Raw genomic sequence first — 22427 nt, 5'->3', positions numbered from 1 at the left:
ATTCTCCCCAATGCACAAGGTTAAACATATAGTTTTGCATGTCACTTATCACTTCCATTCTGAATGCAAATGTAATTAAAAGTTAGTGCATAACCAGAGATTCATAAAGGTTTGGCTGTGAGCAATTACTTTGCACACTGTAAGCCACTATATACAGGCGTTGCGTATTAACACCAGCTTACAACCGGCATAATTTGGTAGCAATTAATTTCCACGATAAAGAAGGGGAATCTGCTTCCTCCATTCGACCATTTGCTCTTGATGTCCTCCTCATTGCTTCCTTAGATGGAATTAGAGTATTAGTATTATGGCTCGATTTGGTCTCAAATGAAGCTGCTCTGGGATTCATGAGGTGCAGTTTGGGATATGAATAAAGCCAAATGATGATGAGAGAGAGAGAGAGAGAGAGATTCTCAAGAAGTGAAAGTAATTTTGTTCCCATCGAAACTAAAGTTTGACTTAAATGGTTAAACGTAATATTGGGATTCCTTTTACTTTTTAACTGATGGCAGAGGATATGGGGCTTCCAGCTTTCATCCGAAGTCCGAAGTATAGGTGGTGTATATATATATATATATATATATATATATATATATATATATATATATATATATATATATATATATATATAGTTATATAGTATATATATATATATATATATATAGATATATATATATAGTATATATATATATATATATATATATATATATAATATATATATATATATATATATATATATATATGTGTGAGTGTTTGTGTGTGTTTATGTGCGTGTATGTAGACCTTTTCTGCATTAGGTTACGTGAATGTATCACAGGTGAATAGAGAAACAATTTAATTATTTTTAGTATAATTGCCACTTGGCTAAATTTTAGTTTATGGGTCTATTTTTGAGTTATTCCATTATATATCACAGTAGATTTATAATGAACCCGAAAAGAAATCGATCTAAGAATTTAAAGAATATAATGAGCACGAACTTCAATTCATCGCAGGACTTTTGCATCACATAACAAAAACGAACATTTATCAAGACCGAAATATATCGAAGGAGGCTCCAATCACACCTGACCATTTGTAAGTTACCTTTCCCCACCCAATCAGCACAGAATGATCCGGGGCTAATCCTACAATGATCGCATATCAGAATAATAAATAAATCCTTGCTGGCAATAACTCATTCATGCAAGTAAAACGATCTGTAACCAACATCCACAATTTAGGACAGAACTCCCTCCCCTGACGAAGCAATACAAAATCCCAATAATCATAGATTCCAGAAGGCGCCCTGATGACAACCAGTATGACAAGCAATAAATTACCTTGAGATAAAAGAAAAAAAGAAGAAAACCTCCGGATAATCAATGTATGTCAACCCATGACTCTGAGGAGCCAATCACATGCCCCCACCAGATCCTAACTGGGAGGGGAAAGAAGAATTCGGGTCCCTCTCTCATATTCCTTTAAAAATCTATTAAAATCATATTACATTGATGAGTTATTGCCGACAAGGGTTTATTTATTATTCTGACGAGCGTTCAGTGCAGGATTAGCTCCGGAGTCTGCGCTAAATGGGTGGGGATTTGCATCTCTGAAATGCTCAGGTGAGGTTGGAGCCATTGATATCATGCGATGTCTATGGTTGGAGCATCCTTCGCTATATTTTTCGGTCTTCATAAATGTTTGTTTTTGTTATATTTATTGCAGGAGTTCTATGATGAATTAAAGTTTGTATTCATAATATTCTTTACATTTCGGACTGATTTATTTCCAGGATCATTACAAATCTACAATGATTTATAATGAATTAACTAAAAAAAATACCCATAAACTAAAATGTTACCATAGGCACAATACAGCTATGTCTTCTATAAATATTACGCCCAAAAAATTTATTATTGATATATATATATATATATATATATATATATATATATATATATATATATATATATATATATATATATATATATATATATATATATATATTTGAAGTAATCAAAGTCCACAATTATGTAAAATGTGTATTAAAAAATACATAAAAGACAGGAGCTTTCGTCTACTTGATCAGTAGACCTCATCAGCCGTACGATTGTCTTTTAAAAAAAAATATATACAAAAAAGTTACGAAGGACAGGCAGGACTCTGGAACCGTCTCCAAGGGAGATAACAACCAAACAAGCTATCTCAATCATGTTATTCCCTCGTTCAAATGTGGCCAAAAGACGAGCCGATCGTCGTGGGAAAGACAAAAAACAAGGAAAAATATATGAGAAATATGTAACTCAGAATGTGAACTAATAGCGGTAGAATTTGAATCTGAAAAATTGATGAACATAGAATATATAGACCTCCTAATACTAAAGAGTTTGACTTAATAATTGAAAATTGGATGACATATGTAGAAATCACAAGGACTGGACTATTCTCCTATCTGGTGACTTCAACTTTCCTTTCGTAGAATGGAAAGAACGAATAGGAGACTGTGGTTGTACTTATACATATAAAAAAGAGAGTAATAGTAGTGCAGAAGATAAGAGGCAATTTGAAAAGCTATTAGATATGCTACTAGAATACAACATTCAACAAATAAATCACCTGCCAACAAGAAAGGAAAATACTTTAGACCTAGTATTTGTGAACGAGATGAATTATGTTAAAGAAATAATAGTTTATAATGCGAGTATTTCAGATCATAATGTCATAGAATTAACAGTTCATTCCAAAGCAAGTGAAAATAGAGATAAGCAAGAAATGAAAAAGTGGGAAGGATATGGAAAATACAACTTCTAACAGTAAATCTAAAATTGTCAGAAATTAATGAAGAATTAAACAAGATTGGGATAAACATTTTTCGTAGTGATGACATAGGGTAAAATACGGATATATTATATAAATATTGAGAAATAGTGTATAAATATATACCGAAGAATAAAGTAAACATCATTCATGCTACCAAAGACAGAAAGATCTTGTTCCAGAAATCATAAAGGTGGAAAAAAGGTCTTGCAAAAGAAAAAAATTGCATGGAAAGTTATAGAACTAAACAGTAAGCTAAAAATGCGAACAAAAGATTTACAATCAAAGAAAATGAAAAACGGGACTTGGAAGAAAAAACCCTATTAAATATCAAGCAAACCCCAAACTATTATACTCATAATGCGAAGAAGATGAGTAAAATAAGAATAGACATAGGCCTCTCTGAGAATTGAGAGTGAGATTAACGAATGACAAAAAAAAATTTACGCAACATACTGGCAGAACGATAATAAGAGAGAATTCACCCCAGAATAATAATGAGATAAGATATAGAAGTAGGACGAAAATAGTGAATATTTTAGCTTACATAGAAATTAATGAAGCTGATATTGTGCAGGCAATTAATGAAATTAAAAATGAGCTGCTGCCGCCGGGATGGAGTCCCGCTATTGCTGTTAGAACATCGAAGTATTTCATTCCTATCGCTAAGCCAATTGCAATATTATTAAGCCAAAGTGTATATACAGGCAAGATTTATTATGAGCAACAAATTAGCTATTCACCCCTACTTTCAAAAGTGGATCAAGCTAGAGGCAAGTAATTATAGCCTGTGATCTAACATCACATATTATGAAAGTGTTGAAAGGGGTAATGAAGAAATATTATGAAACATTTAAATAAAAAATAATTTGTTTAATATAGGACAACACGGTTTCGTACCCGGAAAAAGTACACAAACCCAACTGTTAGTCCACCGTGAGAACATATCAAAAATATTAAAAGCGAAATGACCAATGTGGTTTTATCTAGACTTTGCAAAGCTTTTGACAAGTAGAACCATAATATATAGCAAAGAAAATTGAGAAACACAATATCGTAGATAAAGTAGGAAGATGTTAAAAGAATTTGTACCAACAGAAAACAGATGTTACTGCAAACGGAATGAGAAATCGGATGAAACCAAGGTAATCTCCGGTGTGCCACAAGGTTACCGGGGTGCTATCTGCAATATTGTTTTTGTTATTATGATTGAATACATAGACAGTAATGTTTAAGGATTCGTAATGAGTAGTTTTGCTGATTACACAAGAATAAGGTTAGAGAAATTCTGTGATGAAGATAGTAACGGCTCTACTACAAAGAGACCTTAACAAAGTTATGCTTGGGCAGAGTAATAGATGGTATTTAACTCCTGATAAATTGAATCAATAATTATGAACAGAGTGAAAGCTAGTATGCATATAGGGACCTAATAATGAGACAATCAAAATAAGGAACCAGTTTAAAGACCTTTTGGTGTGATGAATGAATAGGAACATGTTATGCAATGATCAAATAGCAATTCTGTTGCAAATGTAAAGCAAAAATGGGAATGTTGTTACGGCACTTCAAAACAGAAAAGCTGACAATGATTATGCTTTATAAACGTATGTTCGTAGTCACTTGACTATTGCAGATATGAATATGGTACCACAATATCAAAAGGATATTGCACAAATAGAGAGTGTACAAAGTCCTTTCAGCTAGAATAAGAGTTAAGGACCTAGACTAACTGGAAAGCCAAAATCCTTAAAATTATTATAGGCTTAGAAGGAGAAGAGAAACGCTCATGATAATGTCAGGCATGGAAACAAATAGAAGGAATAACAAAAATATCATGAACTAAAAATATCAGAAAGAGCAAGCAGAGTAGATTAATAGTGGCCCAAAACTTATACCAGGAAAAATAAGAAAGCACACAGAACATTAATCCCACTTTCGCACCAGCATCGATTAATGCAGCGTCTATTCAGTGCGTTTGCCAGCTCATCTGAGAATATATCAGAGTGAGCGTAGATGTGTTTAAAGAATAAGCTTCGACAATATCTAACTGCATCCCAGACCATCCAAGATTGGAAGATGCAAAATATACCGGAAGATGTAACTATCAAATCTCTGGGAAGACCATTAGAGGCGCCTCACACTGAGACCTGGGCCAACCCGAACGAACTGTAAGGTCTGTAGGTAAGTGTTCGCTGTTCCCTCGTCCAAAATTCTGCATCGCCTGCAATGGGGTTCTTTCCTTCCAATGCCTGGCAGGAGAAGTCGAGACAACTGGGCTATAGGAGTGAGCAAACAACGTCTGTACTAATAATTTTACAGTTTAAGAATCAAATAATTGAAAATTTAACCTTTTGGGTAATGAATTTGTTAAACTCAACACGTTTAAATATTTAGAAGCCCCTTCAACTACTCTGCGTCATTAACCCGCGGTAACTCTGATGAAAAAAAAAAAAAAACGCTATCATTCAATCGGGTAATTACACGATCATTGGAGAAATATTTACACTGACTACGTGATTTAAGGGTCCATTTCAGTTCGCGCCTCTTTGAGGAAGAACTTTGCAGATGGGATTTTCATTATATTAAGTCCTCGGTAGACATCGTTAAGGACCTTTGAATGAGCTCAACAACTGCTCTCAGGCCTCACTGGAACGAATTGCCACATGCACCAAGCAGTCAAAATCTCCTTAGCAGCTGCCTGTGGTATACACGTACCTACATAGTGGTCCTATTCAAAGGTCAGGCGTCGGGAGGGGGAAGCCGATTTCAATTAAGCAGAAAACACAAGGAATTTTGTCACAACATGAGAGAGGAAACCGGATGAAATCGACATATCCTTCGATCCTATTTTATAAAAGGATAAACCCTTCTCAAACCCCACCCCCCCTCCCCACCCAACCCCCAGGGCTCAGACAGACCTACCGACTTAATTGCGCTTCTGTCATTTCAACGCGCTGCTCTGGATTGTTTCTGTGTATTGCAAGGAATAGGAAACATTACTGTTCGTAGAGGGATCAAGATATTATAACCACTGGATAAGCTGTTTCCATTTTCGCCTTTTTTGGGATTCGGATCAGATAGATTTGCTTCTGACCAATTTTTGCTAATCAAACAGAGAAGAGAGAGAGAGAGAGAGAGAGAGAGAGAGAGAGTAGAGAGAGAGAGAGAGAGAGGAATAAAACAAGTAATCCATCTCGAAATAACGAAAGATCTAATATCTTGCAACACCGTGATTTCCGAAAAATCTTCAGATTTTATTATCCTCGAAGACTAGGCTAACCTTAGCAAGGCTAATCTAATTCAGTAGAAAAAAAGTAATATTGAATATAATGGACATGAAGAGCAAGCAGCGAGTTCCTGACGAGGAAAGGAATCGCTAACGAAGTCTAAAACGGAGAGCAAAAGGAGAGATTCCCTCAGATATGGAAATTGGCGACGACCAGATAAGATTGATTTTTTTGTTCGTGTGACTTCTGTGGAATATCTTCGCTTCATTCCTTCAAATCAAGTTTTGTTTTATTTAGTCACTTTATATAGAATGGATTCCCAAATGAATAAATAAATAAAAGTGATGAAATGTTTATGGTTAAGTCTGAATCTACATCTGACTGAGCTTGGAGGGAGATGAAGGTTTGGTCGCACTTGGTGATCTTTTGGGAAAAGTAACAATTTAAAATACCTCAATTGCAAATTTAGAAATTCCTCGGGCAAAAGGTAAAGGAGGATCTTGTGAAATATTATTGTAATCGAAGTTTGATTATTGAAATTAGTATATTTATAGAACATGGTAACTTATACTTAAGAAATGAATTATGACATATAAAGCGAGACTGATTGGTGGTTTTGCACAGATGTAATTATTGGACAAAACAAAATAAATTTAACGCTAGATATTTATATCAAACAGAGGTTAAAGGACAGAAAGACGCGTGATGATCGATCACAATTCGCGGAATGGGTCTTAATTTCCCTACCTTCACTTTTGATAACAAATATCACCTTAGTCGGCTGCAATAATATTTGCCCCTGAAAACGTTCTGTCCACCTTCGAGCATTCAATCTGACTCCTCGTCACCCTCAGGATTTGGCAGCAAGCGCCACCAGGACCCAAAATGAAGGCATAAGCTGTTTCCTAGATTTTTTTTTTTTGAAATTCGTGGTAATAAGGGAGACAGAAGGAGGATGAGTGATCAACAGGGCAGATGAAATGTGAGATATAACAGCTGAGGAGGAGGAGGAGGAGGAGGAGGAGGAGGAGGAGGTGAGGAGGGGATCCCCCGGAGGACTGACGCTGTTTCACTCTCTTCTTCTGCAAGTCTTTCATTTAGAAAGTTTCGGTGATGTATTTGTCTAACTTGTATGTCTGTCCTTATTATTATTATTATTATTCTTATTATGTTTTATTATTATTATTATTATTATTATTATTAAGAAAAGACCCCAAAAAGAGGTTTATTGGTAAAGGACAAAGTGATATTGGAACAAAAAATATATAAATAAATAAATAAAAAAAACAAACAAAACAAATATATAATTACACAAAACACAAAAAAGTTCTGAGAACTCAGATAAAAGGTCGTGGCTTTCGAAAGGAAATATAAAACCTTCATAAATACTCAACAAAAGTGAAAATTAGATCTCCACTTTTTGCCTTTCACAATATCACATTTAGCTTGATTCTTACGTCCAACAAATTTGGGTGTCTGTTTGATGAAAAAAGGACGAGGCAATCTGTTTTTTTAGAAATGGAATCCACTCGACTGACTTAAGACACGAAATTGCTCAACATCTCAGCAGAAGACCCCGAGGTGACACTCCCGTTACCTCCAACAACTCAGCAGCCTCCCACGAGAGAGAGAGAGAAGAGCGAGAGAGAGAGATTAAGGCTTCCAGTTCATGAAATCGATCTTGAACGTCCAATGAACCAAGAAGTGTCATGTTGTCGCACTATCTATCAAGGCCACGTTGTCAGATCAAAAGTACCATGGCGTCAACTATGAATGGGAATGTGTCACGTGTTTGGATAGTAATGATGTAGTTTTATATTTGACAACGTCTCCAAAAAGGGGTGAGGGGGGAGAGGATAGAGAGAGAGAGAGAGAGAGAGATAGAGAGGAGAGAGAGATTGGTGACGATAAATGGGAGTGGTTAAATGTCGTCGGTATCGGGGTGTGTCTGTTGTGGCGCTCTATTGTGTAGAACGGTGGCGGGAGTCTGTTACAAGAGTCGTGACTCGTGAGCACTGAGCAGTATGGAGTTCAGTGAAGTCAGAGTTGGATCTGGCAGCATTTATCTGTTGGTGGTTAGTTGATTTTGTGGTATTTGATTGATTTTGATGTTGCAAAAGTTGTTGTTTGTGTTCTGTCTGGTTGTGTTAGTGAGAAGAGTTGGTAGGATTTTCGGTGTCGTAGTGATGTTTGGGGAAGTGTTGGTGTTGGCAGTTGTTGTGCGGCAGTAAGTCGGGTGTAGCCGTGTTCTTTCGGGGCTGTTGGTGTTTTTCTGCTCAGTTATTTGTCGGGTTGGTAATTTTGTTTTTTTTTGTGTGTTGTGGGTTGTTTTTTGTTCTCGGTGTTTGGTTTGGTGTTGAGGTTATCGGCAGTGTTTGTGTGTCGCTAGCCTATAGCCTTCCAGCGGACAGCACATCCTAACCCGGAGTATCTGGAGCTAGAGGTGAGTCCGTCTTTTGTGTTTTGTGTGTTCGGTATTTCGTTGGACCAATGTGTCGCTGCGGGTAAAAGTAATGTAAAGGGTATAAGTGTGGAATGGGGAAATTGGTGTCAGCTTGAACGATTACCGTCACTTGTGAAGAATGGCTTGCCTTTTTCGGTAATTCTAAGCCCCCGCATTCCGCGGTACAGTAGACTATGGCATTGCCGTTTTCCTATGGTATTTTACCGGCTGAACAGAATTTTAAAGTAATATTTTATCGTCGACTGTATTAAACAGTAATTTACGCTGAAGACTACATGATAGTACTAAGGGGTACGATGTACCAACTACAGAGTTACAGTCACCGGAAAAATATTACCCTACACTCTTGTAAAGTAAGGCAAAATAACATATGAAGAACGTCAATTGCCATAGTCTACTTCGACTGGACCAATCTGTCGAAGTGTTGGTTCGAGGCCATGAAACGTAAACAAACCACATAGTTTTAAATGCTGGTAGGGGTGTGGGATCTCCTAACAGGGAGCCTTTATGTCCAAGTAACATGGGGTGGGGGGGGAGGGGGGGGGGGACCTTATAAGAGGAAGGCAGAGGTCAGTTGGTAAAGCACTCTGGGATGTGGTGGTAAATAATTCCCAAGCATTAATCACCGGACTATCAAAAGCACTACCCTTTGAACACTAATCACAATACAACAAAGTACAGAAGATTAGGACCTTTTCTTAAAGGGGTGAGGATAGATATTCAGCAGCCGCTTTCACGAAGGCATGGGCCTCGTACTTGGTGATCGTGGTAGTGGATTTTAAAGTAAGCCACTGCCGTGATCTTGACAGTATTTACCAACCTTTCATACTGCCCATTATGGCCTGAAATGTTCCTTATAACTAACGAAACAGTTAACACATGTCGGGGCAGAGTCGGGTTATTAAATGAGGCCCGGAGGAGGTGGAGGTGCCTGGAGTGCTTCCGCCTCTGGCTGGTTGATAAGCGAAGTGAGACATTGGCAAGTTTGTCAGGGAGGTGGGGGTAGCTGAGACCAGAAACAGAGTAGGGAAGAATGGCGTGGGGGTAAATATTCACGTTTTGTGTAAAAAAAAAAAACACGAACACTGTATTGTATGGGTTGGACAATATAGGAATGAGGGAGGTCCTGTTTAGGTAATTGAAGTTGAAAAATGTTGAGTGAAATCATACAAACCTGATTCTTTTTTATGTTTTAATGAAAACAAAGTTATCGTGTATTATTATTAAAGTTAAAAAATAATTGCAATGAACTTACAGTAGGGACGTACATATTTTACATAAGAGCTATACCCATACATTACATAAAATATATATTGTATATATCAATACCGGGTTTTTTTACATCTTGTATTACACATCTGGTCATAAGTAGTCATTACAATACAAGTCTAAGGGCCATTTTCGTGATAATGAATAGACTTTCTCAAGTTTCAAGGATCATAGTGGCCTTTAAAGGGGTGATTGAACATACCAAGAAATGTTTGGGACCTTGTAAAATTGTGTACCTAACCAGTGGCTCCCCCCATTCCCGTAGCCCCCTTAAAGAGGCAATCTAGAAGTGTAACATATAGTAGTATAGTAGCCAAACCAACCTAACCTACCCTAACCTAGGAGAAATGTGGTTCCTGACTGGGGGCGCGGCCTCCCCGTAACCCCCCTTAAAGAAAGGTAATCTTAGAAGTGTAACATATAGGTTAAGACGTAACCTAACCACCTAACCTCCCTAACCTAACCTTAGTAGAAACATGTTGCCTGACCGGCAGGGCGTACGCCCCCTTAAAGGAGGTAATCTGGAAGTGTAACATATATTTAGGATCGTAACCTAACCAACCTAACCTAACCTAACAACTAGTAGAACATGTTTCCTGACCGGGGCCCTGTACCCCCCCTTAAAGGAAGGTAATCTTAGAAGTGTAACATAAATAGGTTAGGATCGTAACCTAACCAACCTGACATAGACCTAGCTATTGGAACACGTTGCCTGACCGGGGGGGCAGAGTCATAACCTAACCAACCTAACCTAACCTCATTAGTAGACATGTTGCCTGACCGGAGGCGGAGCCCCCTTAAAGAAAGGTAATCTTAGAAGTGTTATACATATAGGTTAGGATCGTAACTAACCACCTAACCTAACCTAACGATAACAGGTTGCCTGACCGGGGGGCTTCCGCCCCCCGTACCCCCCTTTAAAGGAAGGTAATCTTAGAAGTGTATCATATAGTTTAGATCGTAACCTATCAAACCTAACCTAACCTAGTAAACATGTGCCTGACCAGGGGCCGAGCTTCCCGTAACCTCCCCCCCCCACCTTAAAGTAAGGTAATCTGAAGTGTAAACATAGAGGTTAGGTCGTAACCTAACCAACCTAACCTAATAGAACAAGAAATTGTTATGGGTCAGGAGGCACTTAAAGGTGGATAATAGAAAAAAAGAAGGGAGAAAACATGCAGTTGTGTGGGGGGGGGAATTCTCATGTCTTTAATGAAAGAATTGTAATGCCCAATTTCATGAAAAATGTAATACCATCAATTTCAAAAAATGTATACCATCAATTTCACTCATTGTCCATAAAGGTCTCGAAACGTCCAAACCGCCTTCTAGTCCACCCCTCGTAGACTTTTCATGGGCCTGGCCCTCAATTGTAACTGTGTACTAATTATTGGTAAGATATATACGGCAACATTATGAGAGAGAACAATTCCAGTGCACATATTAACAATACTGCTGAAGTAACGTAACAGAAATAAAGCTTGAAATACTTATTACACAATTTACAAAAAATGACAAAGGAATATAGTAACAATGCATGAACCTCCCCAAACGTCTCCTATCGCAACGATAGGTTTAATAATGCATCATGATTGGTTACATACATATAACCCCCTACAACACCCCCATCATTTATATCCCTATGAACTTTGTGTCTGAACTAAAAGCTCCCTTATATTCTCGGCGCATGCGCAGTAGGTTGGCACGCATGCGGAAGTAGATTCGGCGTCCGTATAGCAATAGCAATAAGTGGATTTGGCTAATGGAACGGCTCCATTATTGGTTTAATTTATCGCTTATTTAGCTTGTATTGTTCGCGGTTTCAATGTCATAAATAAGAGAAATGACACAATAACATTACAAAACCTTCCCCCCAAGTGGTTTTTACCCCGACCAAAACCCCGCATTCCATCAGTCCCCCTTACTGTAGGATACAGTTGAACGGAATAATTTTTGCCCAAGTGTTTTATCCCACTCAGACCCCTGGAATTCTTCATCGGGGGTCTCCCCTTACGGTAGGATGTAGTTCAAAGGTAAATTACACGTTTAATTACGGCTGCTCGCTGGCCCGAAAAAATTATTAATCTTTTAAATTCTATGTTCAGGAGTTAAAACTGATAGAAAAACGTCAACTGCTAGTCCCTTAGTTCGCTGCGGAATAAGGGCTTTGATCTAGCCCTTTTTTCCACTTAGCTTTGATTCCGCCACAAACGCAAATGAAATCTCATTTGTCAGAACCACGAAGTGGCATGTGTACACTTTCAACGCTGAGTTCTCTCACCTACTAGGCTTCATGTTGTCCAGACCAAGATTTGTCAATATGCTACACAATCGAAGCCGATGGTGTTTTACGCCAGAGGGTTTTATGTGCACACCAGTATGTTGTCACATTTGAAGGCTGGTGTTTTTGTCACGACATACGAAGTGTTTTATGTTGTCATACTATCAAGGCGCGATGTTGTCACACCACGATATTTATGCTGTCAGACGACGAATTGTCATGTTGTCACATCATCAGTACGATGTTCACACATAAGTGTTACATGTTGTCAATGACCGCAAAATGTCATGTTGCACACTTTACAACAATGTTGTCCCACCAAGGAGTTTCATGGCGTCAACCACAAATTCCTGTTGTCAAACCATGAAAGTGTCATGTTGTAACTATCAAGGCCGATGTCTAGCAAGTTCCATGTTTGTTGACCATTAAGTATCATGCCCTAGAGAAATACTGCAAAAGGGTTGAAAATTTTCTTTTGTGACCACCTACTCAAAGTCATCGAAGTCTGAAGCATATTGCCAGGGAACTCGTTATCCCTCTCTCTCTCTCTCCTCAATCCTCTCTCTCCTCTGCTCTTGATGCATGTATAAACGAAGAACACTTCTCCAAAAGACTAAAAAGCGTAATTTATGTTTGTAGGGAAGAGAAAAAAGCCAGTTGAATCCTGACGCATAAGGAAATATATATTTTCTCTCTCTCTCTCTTCTTCTCTCTCTCTTCTCTTCAAGGTGCCGATACATAAAATCTATAAGAAGGTTCAAGAAAAAGTAAATTACATGAACACTAACTTATACCATTTAAAATAAAAGATGGAAAGTAAAAAAAAAACATTCCATTATATATAATATATATATATAAGATATATATATATATATATATATATATATAATATATATATAGTTATAATATATATATATATATATAATGGTAGGAATGAGAAAATATACTACACACCACACCACACACAAGTCACACCTCACAATTTACTTCCAAAATTCGCCAAAAGGAGAAGATAAATATATATAAATCTAAAGAGTATAAAATTGCTGATTTCATTTAGAATTAAATGGTGGAGACAGGAATCCAATAATATTTTGAGTTTCCATTTCGATTTTCACCTTCCTTCATTAAACCCATAATATTCTGTTCGTTCTCGTCTCGCCCCATTTACTGAAAGAAGGGAGACGCTTATTAGGTTATGCGTTTGGTATTCACACACGAGCTCTGCGTAAACTGTATATGACAACAGTAAAACATGAACTGACACAGCAAAAAGTATATGACACGTTTAAAAACAGATATGACAGCGGCTTTATTATTTATCCTTATTCTGTCAGTAGACGAACCTATTCATTGGACAAGAGGCCACTAAAGGGCGACTGACCTGATTATGAGCTTCCAAAGAACGGTGGTTTTCAACCTCCCCAACGCTAAAGACCCCCCAACACTGCAGCAGTACCTGATCATGATCAAATAGAGGCAGTGTTTTTCATCCCCTTGTAAAAGGAGCGAATCCTCCACATCTAAAGCGGCATGCCACGACACTAACCACTAACCAGCTACCAGGTACAGCAGCAATCCACAGCGCTAAAATAGAAAGATGGAAGCGCTTGTTCCAGAGGATCTTGGTGGAAAAGCTTTGTCATGGCTCTCATCAGCACTGCTTCGCGTCAAATTTCTAGTCACGCGATGGCTGTTTGTTTTTGGAAAGCGTCTGTCTTCGTGGGCGCCATGAATGCATGAGAGGAGAGAGAGAGAGAGAGAGGGTTATTAGAGGCGACACTATTTTAATTTCCAAAGCTCTAATTTAAATTTCGTGTGGATAGATAGCGCTATAGAATAGCTAATGATTATAACCAGAGTCAATTAATTATATTCATCTCTTGTTTTGGAGAACTTGGCTATAATATGTTCGATAATTTTTTTTTTTTTCATCAACCAGAAGACGAAAAATTACTGACTTTCTTTTCGACAGTGGATTCCTTCGTGTCAGGACAGATCATTTGCTTGTTTACTGGCGGCTCGTTTAGAAATAAATAAAAAATAAATAAATACAATAAAGTAAGATAGATACATTTAATAAATTAGTGAAAAATAATGAATAAAGAATCTAATGAATTGATGAATAGATAACTAAATAGATAAATATATAATTTATTTATTTGAACAATAAGTAAATGAAATAAAGAAGTAAATATAGAATTCAATAAAAAAATAACAAATAACGAATTGATGAATAAATAAATAAACAAATAAATAAATTGATAAATAAATACATAAGTAAGTAAATACATAAAAAGAGACACACAAGATCTTTCAAATAAAACCACCAAAACACAGGACTTCCCTTCTTCTTCTTCTTCTTCTTCTTCGTCCACAGCCCAGACGAATGAGAACAACTCGCCAAAACACGAATCGAAAATTGCGATGCTAATGCAAATTACGTCGCTCAAAGCCGCTCTCTCTCTCTCTCGCCTTCCGTCGCCTGTGCTATTTTTAGCCCCACCTCCTCTACCACTTACGGACGCAAGGGATCGATCGCGTGTTTTTGCAAGGCCGTCAATTCCTCCTTAAACCTCCAGGCATCAGAGAAATGATTTGCTGTTACGCCAGGTCTGTTCGTTTACCCAAATACATATGACGTCTGTGCTGAGGTTCATGACTATTAGATTTGTCCTGAATGACCGCAAAATATATAAAGCAAATAAATAGTGCCTAACCTTAGTTTAGAATATCAATTTTCGGATACTATATGAAAATTTCTTATTCACTTGTTATTCATTTATGGGGTTTTGCTTCTAGTGCAACAAGATGATTGGTTTTTTTGTATTCATGCAAAAAATGTCAAATTAACCCACTTAACATTCTCAGGTGATATGTTATACTATCATATAAAAACATTATTCACAATTGGGAAAAGTGTAGGTAAAAGAAAGTTTGGGTCGGTGTTGTCATAGCCGTGATTAAGAATCTGAGAATCCAATATATTATCAGATTAGTAAAATTTGTAATATTTTTCACATTAATTATTATTATTATTATTATGATTATTATATTATTATTATTTATTATTATTATTAGTATTATTATTTATTATTATTATTATTATTATTATTATTATTATTATATTATTATTATTGTTATTCAGAAGAATAAAACTATTCATAAGGATCAAGCCCACTGACTGAAATTCGACCTTCCCTGAGAATATTAGTTATGATTATATATATATTCTTTATTATATACATTATATATCAGTATATATATATATATATATATAGATATATATATATAAATTAATATATATATTATATATCTATATATAAATAGATATATATATATATATATATATATCATAAACCCTTTAACAATAATGGGCTCTAACATAACCAGGCAGCATCGGCATTTTACCAACGGCGAAATTAGCAAATGAACAGGGGACGCGCACTATTCCTGTGATTGGTTCCTGATCAGATCAAATCTCAATAAATCTTTATTGTGGCAACAATCCCGGGAGGGGGATTTCATCTCCCTCCCATCTCTCGTATTATGACAGCAATACAGTAGTCATTAATTTTTTTATGTTTAATATATTTCAGTGTACCTAAGTGAACTGGTGCTAGTGCTTTTATATATTTTCTTATAATGTGAATGAGTAACTCTTGTTATTCAATTTCATCGTTTTCACTTTTTGGGCTAATATGGGGAAAAGGATAACTTGTTATTTATATAGATTTTTCACTTTCCTTATATTGTTCTTTACGGAAGAATTTGTTTAATTGAAACTGAGAGAGAGAGAGAGATAGAGAGGAACAAATAGTCCCGACTGGAAGTATACATCAGAAGTTGTAACGTACCGTCATGCTATCCCAGTTCCAGCATTGTATTAGAAGTCGGAAACATCTCCTGTCCTTCTCCATTCTTCTTCTTCTTCTTCTTGTATAAATATGGTATAATATATAATAATGGCGATGTATATGTACACATATCAGTAGGTTGTATATGAGTAGATAAATATATTATATATATATATCATATATATATATATATATATATATATATATAATATTATATATATAAGATATATATATATATTATATAATTTATATATAGGAGATATAGATATAAACACCGTACTATTATGTGTCATATATATATATTATATATATATATATATATATAATAAGATATATATATTATATATATATATATATATATAGATAGAGATATATATTTTATTTTATATATATATATATATATAATATATATATATATAAGTTTTATAGAATATAGATAATATCTATATAGTTATATATATATATATATAAATAGATACATATTTATCACAATTATAATAAAAATACGTCCACTGCGACCACATATGTACGTATATATTTTGTATAACATACTTATATAACACAGAAAGACGACCCCACTCATCCACACATTAGCCAAGGTTTTAATACATTACCCTCAATAATACCTCTGTAATTGATGACATTGTAATTACAGGTTTACTTAAGCCATTTTGCACTCCCCACTGAGAAGGACCCCAGTCTCCCACTATTATTTAGCATCTCTTTATTATTCTAGCTAAAATAATAATATTAATATTCAACAATGACATTATTATGAGTGATCCAATTCGCTCTCCTCTCTCTCTCTCCTCTCTCTCTCTCTCTCTCTCTCTCTCTCTCTCTCTCGCTCTCTCTCTCTCTCTTCCTCTTTTGGCTATCTCTCCCTCCCCACTTCGTCCGTCTGACTGTCTCTACCTTTCCATTTCATTGAAAGCTTATCGGAAGAAAGTTAGTGGCTTGAAAGTCTCATCCTCGGGAGAAAGCGACCCAAACTTTCTGGAAAGCAAGTTTTGGTCCTAAAAGTTGGTTTTTTCTTCTTCGTGTTCAAAGACCGTCAAAAAACACCTGATATGAGAGCCGATACAGCAGAACTTTAACAATGATTTGGAAGTAAGTTCTATATGTTTTTTTATATCGTATTTTTTTTTTCAGAATTTCTACCTACCTCACGATTGGTACACAATTCCGCATCAACACTAATTGGTAAGTTTAATCGACATGCTGCATAACGTTAAATTATCATTAGTAGGGAAAAACTACTATCGCGAGAGTATATATAATGTGCTAAAGGTCCACATTAATACAAAGTGTAAAGTCCGTGATAATTTTGAGACTTACAAAAAGCTTTTCGGGGGGGGGGGGGGGACCCTACCCTGGGTTCATCTCAGTCACAAATGACAATAATTACAACAAGGTAAAGGTAAATTTATAACGAGAGTCGTTGAGATCGTTGACAACGGTCGTACTCGTTTAATGGCCAGGTGATGAGGAAAAGAGGGTATAACAACAAGTAGTGATATTCTCTCCCCCTATCATCCTTCTGCTCAATTCTGTTGGATCTTCGTACAGGGTTTTGCAACATTCAGAAGTTCCTTCATCCAAGGCGGATTGGCAACCGTAACCAGACTCCCCAGGGGCAGCGGGTTACCTGGACTGGGAGAGGCAAGGCTAGAGCAGCATCAGGTAGAGGGAAAACAGAGCTGTCCTACAGTTAAAATCTTTTTAAAACATACTAGTAATTACAATGAACAAATGGTCTTCGTTGACAAAATAACCTTGTTCCTTTGAATGATTCTCCTAACTTATAGCATCTCCTCGACAGTCGTCTGACATTTACATTTGTTACTTTTAAGATACTTTAGCCTCGTTCCAGTTGGGTCTATGAATTCCTGATGCATGTTCTACCATTGCGTTGGGTTTTGTGATTGTATTCATAGCCGCTTAATGTTCGCCCAAACGTATATCTAGTCCGTCACTTTCACCAAAATATTTTCTATTCACTCCATACACGGTAGGTCGTAACGCCTGGGCTATGGGATTTTTATCATTGTTATTGTTTCTTACGAGGGAACGTCTTAGTGTATTTTCTATTTGAACACAATTTTTAGTTTCTCTGCTGACTTTGTTTATATGTCCACTTATATTTCTTACTTCTGGATTAAAGGAAGGGACAAATTATCTTGTTGGTTTTTTCTTGGTATTATCTCTAATTTCCTAGAACAACTTCTCACTCGTAAAACTTGCTTTTCTCAATGAGTGAGGGGATATCTAAGGACTTCTAAAGTACCGTGATGTGTTTAATTTTCACTGTCTATATAGTCGGAGTCGCAAATTCTGAATGCGCGTAAGCAGAATTCATAATAACGTTACTTTTATTTCTTTGAGTGAAAAGAATAAAGTGGACATGACTCTCGGAATGGTAGCTGCCGTAAACGGAAAATTGAACATCTGGCTATTACATGCGCCTGTACACGAAAACGTCAAAAACGGTAATTTAGAATCAACTCCTACTGTCTGTGTGAACTTAATTGATGGTAAAAATGCTATTTGCTATTTCTCATTGTTTTCTTAGCTTTCAATTTTGTACCTTTAAAATAATGAATGTCATCCACATATCTCACCATAAAACCAGGTTTCGTTTCCTTCATCACGCCCTGTTAAAATGTCTTTTTCCATAACTCCATGCAAATGTTAGCGAGGACAGGGGAAAGATAAAGCCATGCTACACCTTCTTTTTGAGCAAATCCCTGATTATTGAACTGGAGATACAGTCGACGAACAACATCATCTGATAAGGGAGAAAAATTCTCTGCGGGACTGGGAAAAGTCACATTACCTTTGATCATGTTCTTCCTGTAACTTTGTGATCACATAATCAATGAACGTTGGTAATAATGCCGTATCCATCTAAACTGCCATCCTCCCATCTACCCATAATGTACTATCCTTGACTCGCTGTATAAATTGAAATATGCTGTAAATGAAGCACTTGAGAACGTGCCACGAAACTGATTTAGAACCTGAGCAACCCACTCTGTAATGTGTTTTGCAGTGAACCACAAGCAGCACTAATAGCTGCTTGTGAACCTTAGGTACACCATAAAAAGTAAGGTACACTAGGGGATCTTGAAGAGATTTTTGATAAGACTATTTTTTTGGTGCAGAGGATCAAGAATAGGGTATGGCTACTTTTTCTAGTTTTTTCTATTATTCTTGTTGCATTTAAGGGTGGCAATGGGCGGAGACCGCAGGTGAGATATGTTTGGGTATCATTTAAAAGGGCATAAGCTTTCTCCAATAATCACTGTTTCACGACTTACTGTAAGCTGCTCCTTTGTCAGCTCTCATGATCATGATTTTCTTTGTTTCTTTTAAGGAATGCTAGTGCCAGGTGGTGCCTTTTAGTATACATTATAGACTTTATTATTTATATTAGCATTTAGAATAGCACCTTTTTTCGAAATTTATAGCAATCTGTACGGTATTTATAAAATAACAAATAATACTACTAATAGAGTTTAGTACATCGAGTTTTTTCTATCTGTGCCGGGACAAAACCCATACCCAAGTTAAGAACTTCAGTTGTTCTTTAATTAATAAAACTGTGGAAAGATTATTTACTTTAATAATAATTATCATTATTATTATTACTCTCGATTCGGGGGGATGCGGGGGGGGGGGGGGATTATACAGGAATTTTGCCTTAGTCTTCAATCTGAAGGACCTATAAAAAGAAACCAATTAAAGAGAAGACTCAACCCGTCCCTTAAGGGAGTTCTCCTGAAGGGAGATTCTACAAGGAGGAACGACCTTCATGTAGAGGTTATGACTCCATCAAACTACTTCTCAAGGGCCTCTTCTAGGGAAGGAAAAGTCTCTCTCTCTCTCTCTCTCTCTCTCTCTCTCTCTCTATAGAAGTTAACAGATACCTTTTCTCACTCACATCACTGCAAAATTGATCGTCCCTTTCCGGCGGTAATTAAGGGAAATAAGATACACACACAAATATATATTTGTGTGTGTGTGTAAGCAAACAATCGTGCCCTAGACCAGATTGATCCATGAAATCCTACTGAAAGCTTAAAAGAGCATTTGACTACACAAATTTATTCATTGAAGGGAAAAACGCAAAACACATTGAAATATTCAACTCTGGAATTCCAGAGTCATACTAAACAATCACGTGTCGTGGCCATTAAGGGATTCCATTCATTACTTACACAAGAAAAAGATAAATTAAATAGCTTTAATGTACAATGTTGCATCATACGGTAATTACTCGGGAAACATAACGTGGAAATTACAATGGAAATTAATTACAGCTTTTATGGAGTTAAATACATCCAGCTGAAGATTCGGCGTAAAACTGAAAATGAAAATTTATTCAAAATTGGCTTTACTTTAAAGAGTTTACCTGATGGATGGATTTGGTTTGTGAAACTGGGCTGAGAGCCCTCCGCCTTCATTCCATCGTAAGGAGATGAGGAAGTGATGATCCAAAAAGGAGAAAAAAAGTGTTTTAAGTAATTTTGTTAATGTTATGAGTAAAGAAGGTTTTTTGAAAATACATAAATGACAATAATTCAGCAAACAAAATGTGCGTCACAAAGGAACACACCATGCACAATAAAACAATGGCGGCAACACGTAACAAGTTCATCTTGGATTATGCACACACGTAACTACATACATACACACACGCACACAAAACGTTTTAGGTATGAGAGACTCACAGCTGTCTCGTTCTAGTCTACCACATTTAATCAACGCGAACAGAAAGAAAAATTGAGAGTGGCAACAAAGATTTTGTTCTCCTGTTGCAGCCTCAGCAATAATCTCCTCTCCGCGTTTTCCTCCCTCCAGAGGATTTGGGATGCAAGACACCACTCACACACAGACAGACAGAAGTGTTATAAGTATCCCGAGAGATGTTCGAAGCTTATGAAGAGAGATAGCCTTATCAACCATCCTAAAACCACTCACTATACATAACCAAAATCTCAGCGCGAAAAAGGCTAAGAACCTCTCTCGTTCCATCGTCTCCACAGTTATTTTAATTCTTCGCTTCTGCGCACTGAAGTGGTGCAAATCCCCATTGACGCTCGATCAGCGGATAGTGCAGAGCAGAGATCAGACTCAGTGGGCTGTTGTACTCAGGAAAGATCTTGGGGGTTTAACGAAGAAGAAGAGAATCGATATCTCTGGAGACGGAGCGGTTCTCAACTGCTGAGTATTCGGTGGGGAACTGGTCCGATCTTATAGGGAATAATGCAAAAGTTTTCTTATTGAGAGAAATCTTCTGCAATATGGCCAGAACAAACACAATCAAATTGCAGTAGAGAATAGGTCGAATTCGAGAAGAGAGAGAGAGAGGAGATACTGTATTGGCCAGTTCACATTATGTGGGGTTCTTTTCTATATATCTCTCATAATATATATTTCCGTTCTTTATAACTTATGAGAACCCATATCTCGATATATCAGAAAAGGGAAGAGAATAGAGTAGTGTTTGGAAGACCATGGAATCTTCGTGTCTGATTATTATTCATCATGATTTTACTTCCTTCATTTCTTCTTCTCTTCGTCTTCTTCTTCCTATCGAGGAAGGAACATATCGAGAAACTCACTCGTGTCTCCCCGCAGCGCCAGAGGACGGGAATGGAACCAGAATCTCTACAGGACATCATTTTGAATGCACTTCATAGAAACATGACGCTAACTCCTTTGGCAGTCATGGGTGGGGAGTGGCAAGTGTGGGATGGGTGGATGAGGTGTATGGTGGGATTGGGATTGGGTGTGGGGTCGGGTGAGAGTGTGGGGTGACGGTTGGTGTGTAGGGGTGAAGGGTGGATTGGGGATGGTGTGTGGGGTGTTGTGAAGGGTTGTGGGAGTGTCAGGTGGGAATGTGTGGTGGAGTATTGTGGCGGTGGGGGTGTGGGGTAGGGGTTTGAGGTGAAGCATTGTGTGGTGGTGTGGGAGTGTGTGAGGTTGTGTGGGGTGTGGGGTGGGGTGAGGTAGTGTTAGGTGTGGGGGTTTGCTGTTTGGGATAGAGCGAGGTAGTGGAATATGGAGTGTGGGGTGTGTAGTTATGTGGGTTGTGTAGTGTGGGGGAGTGGGGCATTGAGTGTGGGGTGGAGGTGTGGTAGTGTGAGGTGGGGTGTTGTTGGTGTTTTGTGGTGGGGTGGTGCTCAGGGTGCGGTGGGTGTTAGGTGTGGAGTGTGAGGCGGGATGTTGTATGGGTATGGGGGGTGTAGGTTTGGGTGGTGTATAGGGTGTTGGGTGGTATGTGTTGTGTGGAGTAGGAAGGGGGTGGAGTGAGTGGGTGGGGTGAGAGTGTGGGTGTGTTGTGGGTGTTGGGTGTGGTGTGAATGGAAATTCACCCTTTTGAAGAGATGAATTTCAGATTCCATTTCTGTCCTCAGACAGAAAAGACAATAAAAGGTGGCTTTGGTTTTCTGTTCACTGGAAAGAATGGCGCTGCTGACTCTATCTATATATACTATTAAGTTAGATTAAACTGCTTATTA

General features: G+C 37.3%; 1 protein-coding gene across 1 annotated transcript in view; it reads right to left on the bottom strand.

Annotated features, from left to right (window-relative positions):
• Positions 1-21615: 21615 nt before the first annotated feature.
• LOC135208095 (uncharacterized) overlaps positions 21616-22427 on the bottom strand; it is a 34633-nt gene continuing 33821 nt past the window's right edge. Inside the window, exon 3 of the mRNA XM_064240243.1 lies at positions 21616-22281. Coding sequence (XP_064096313.1) covers positions 21616-22281 — 666 coding nt within the window. The remainder of the gene's footprint in view (positions 22282-22427) is intronic.

The sequence above is a fragment of the Macrobrachium nipponense genome, chromosome 34, assembly GCF_015104395.2.
Source record: "Macrobrachium nipponense isolate FS-2020 chromosome 34, ASM1510439v2, whole genome shotgun sequence".
In the NCBI taxonomy this organism is placed as follows: Eukaryota; Metazoa; Arthropoda; class Malacostraca; order Decapoda; family Palaemonidae; genus Macrobrachium; species Macrobrachium nipponense.
This window is presented reverse-complemented; position numbering and strand designations above follow the sequence as displayed.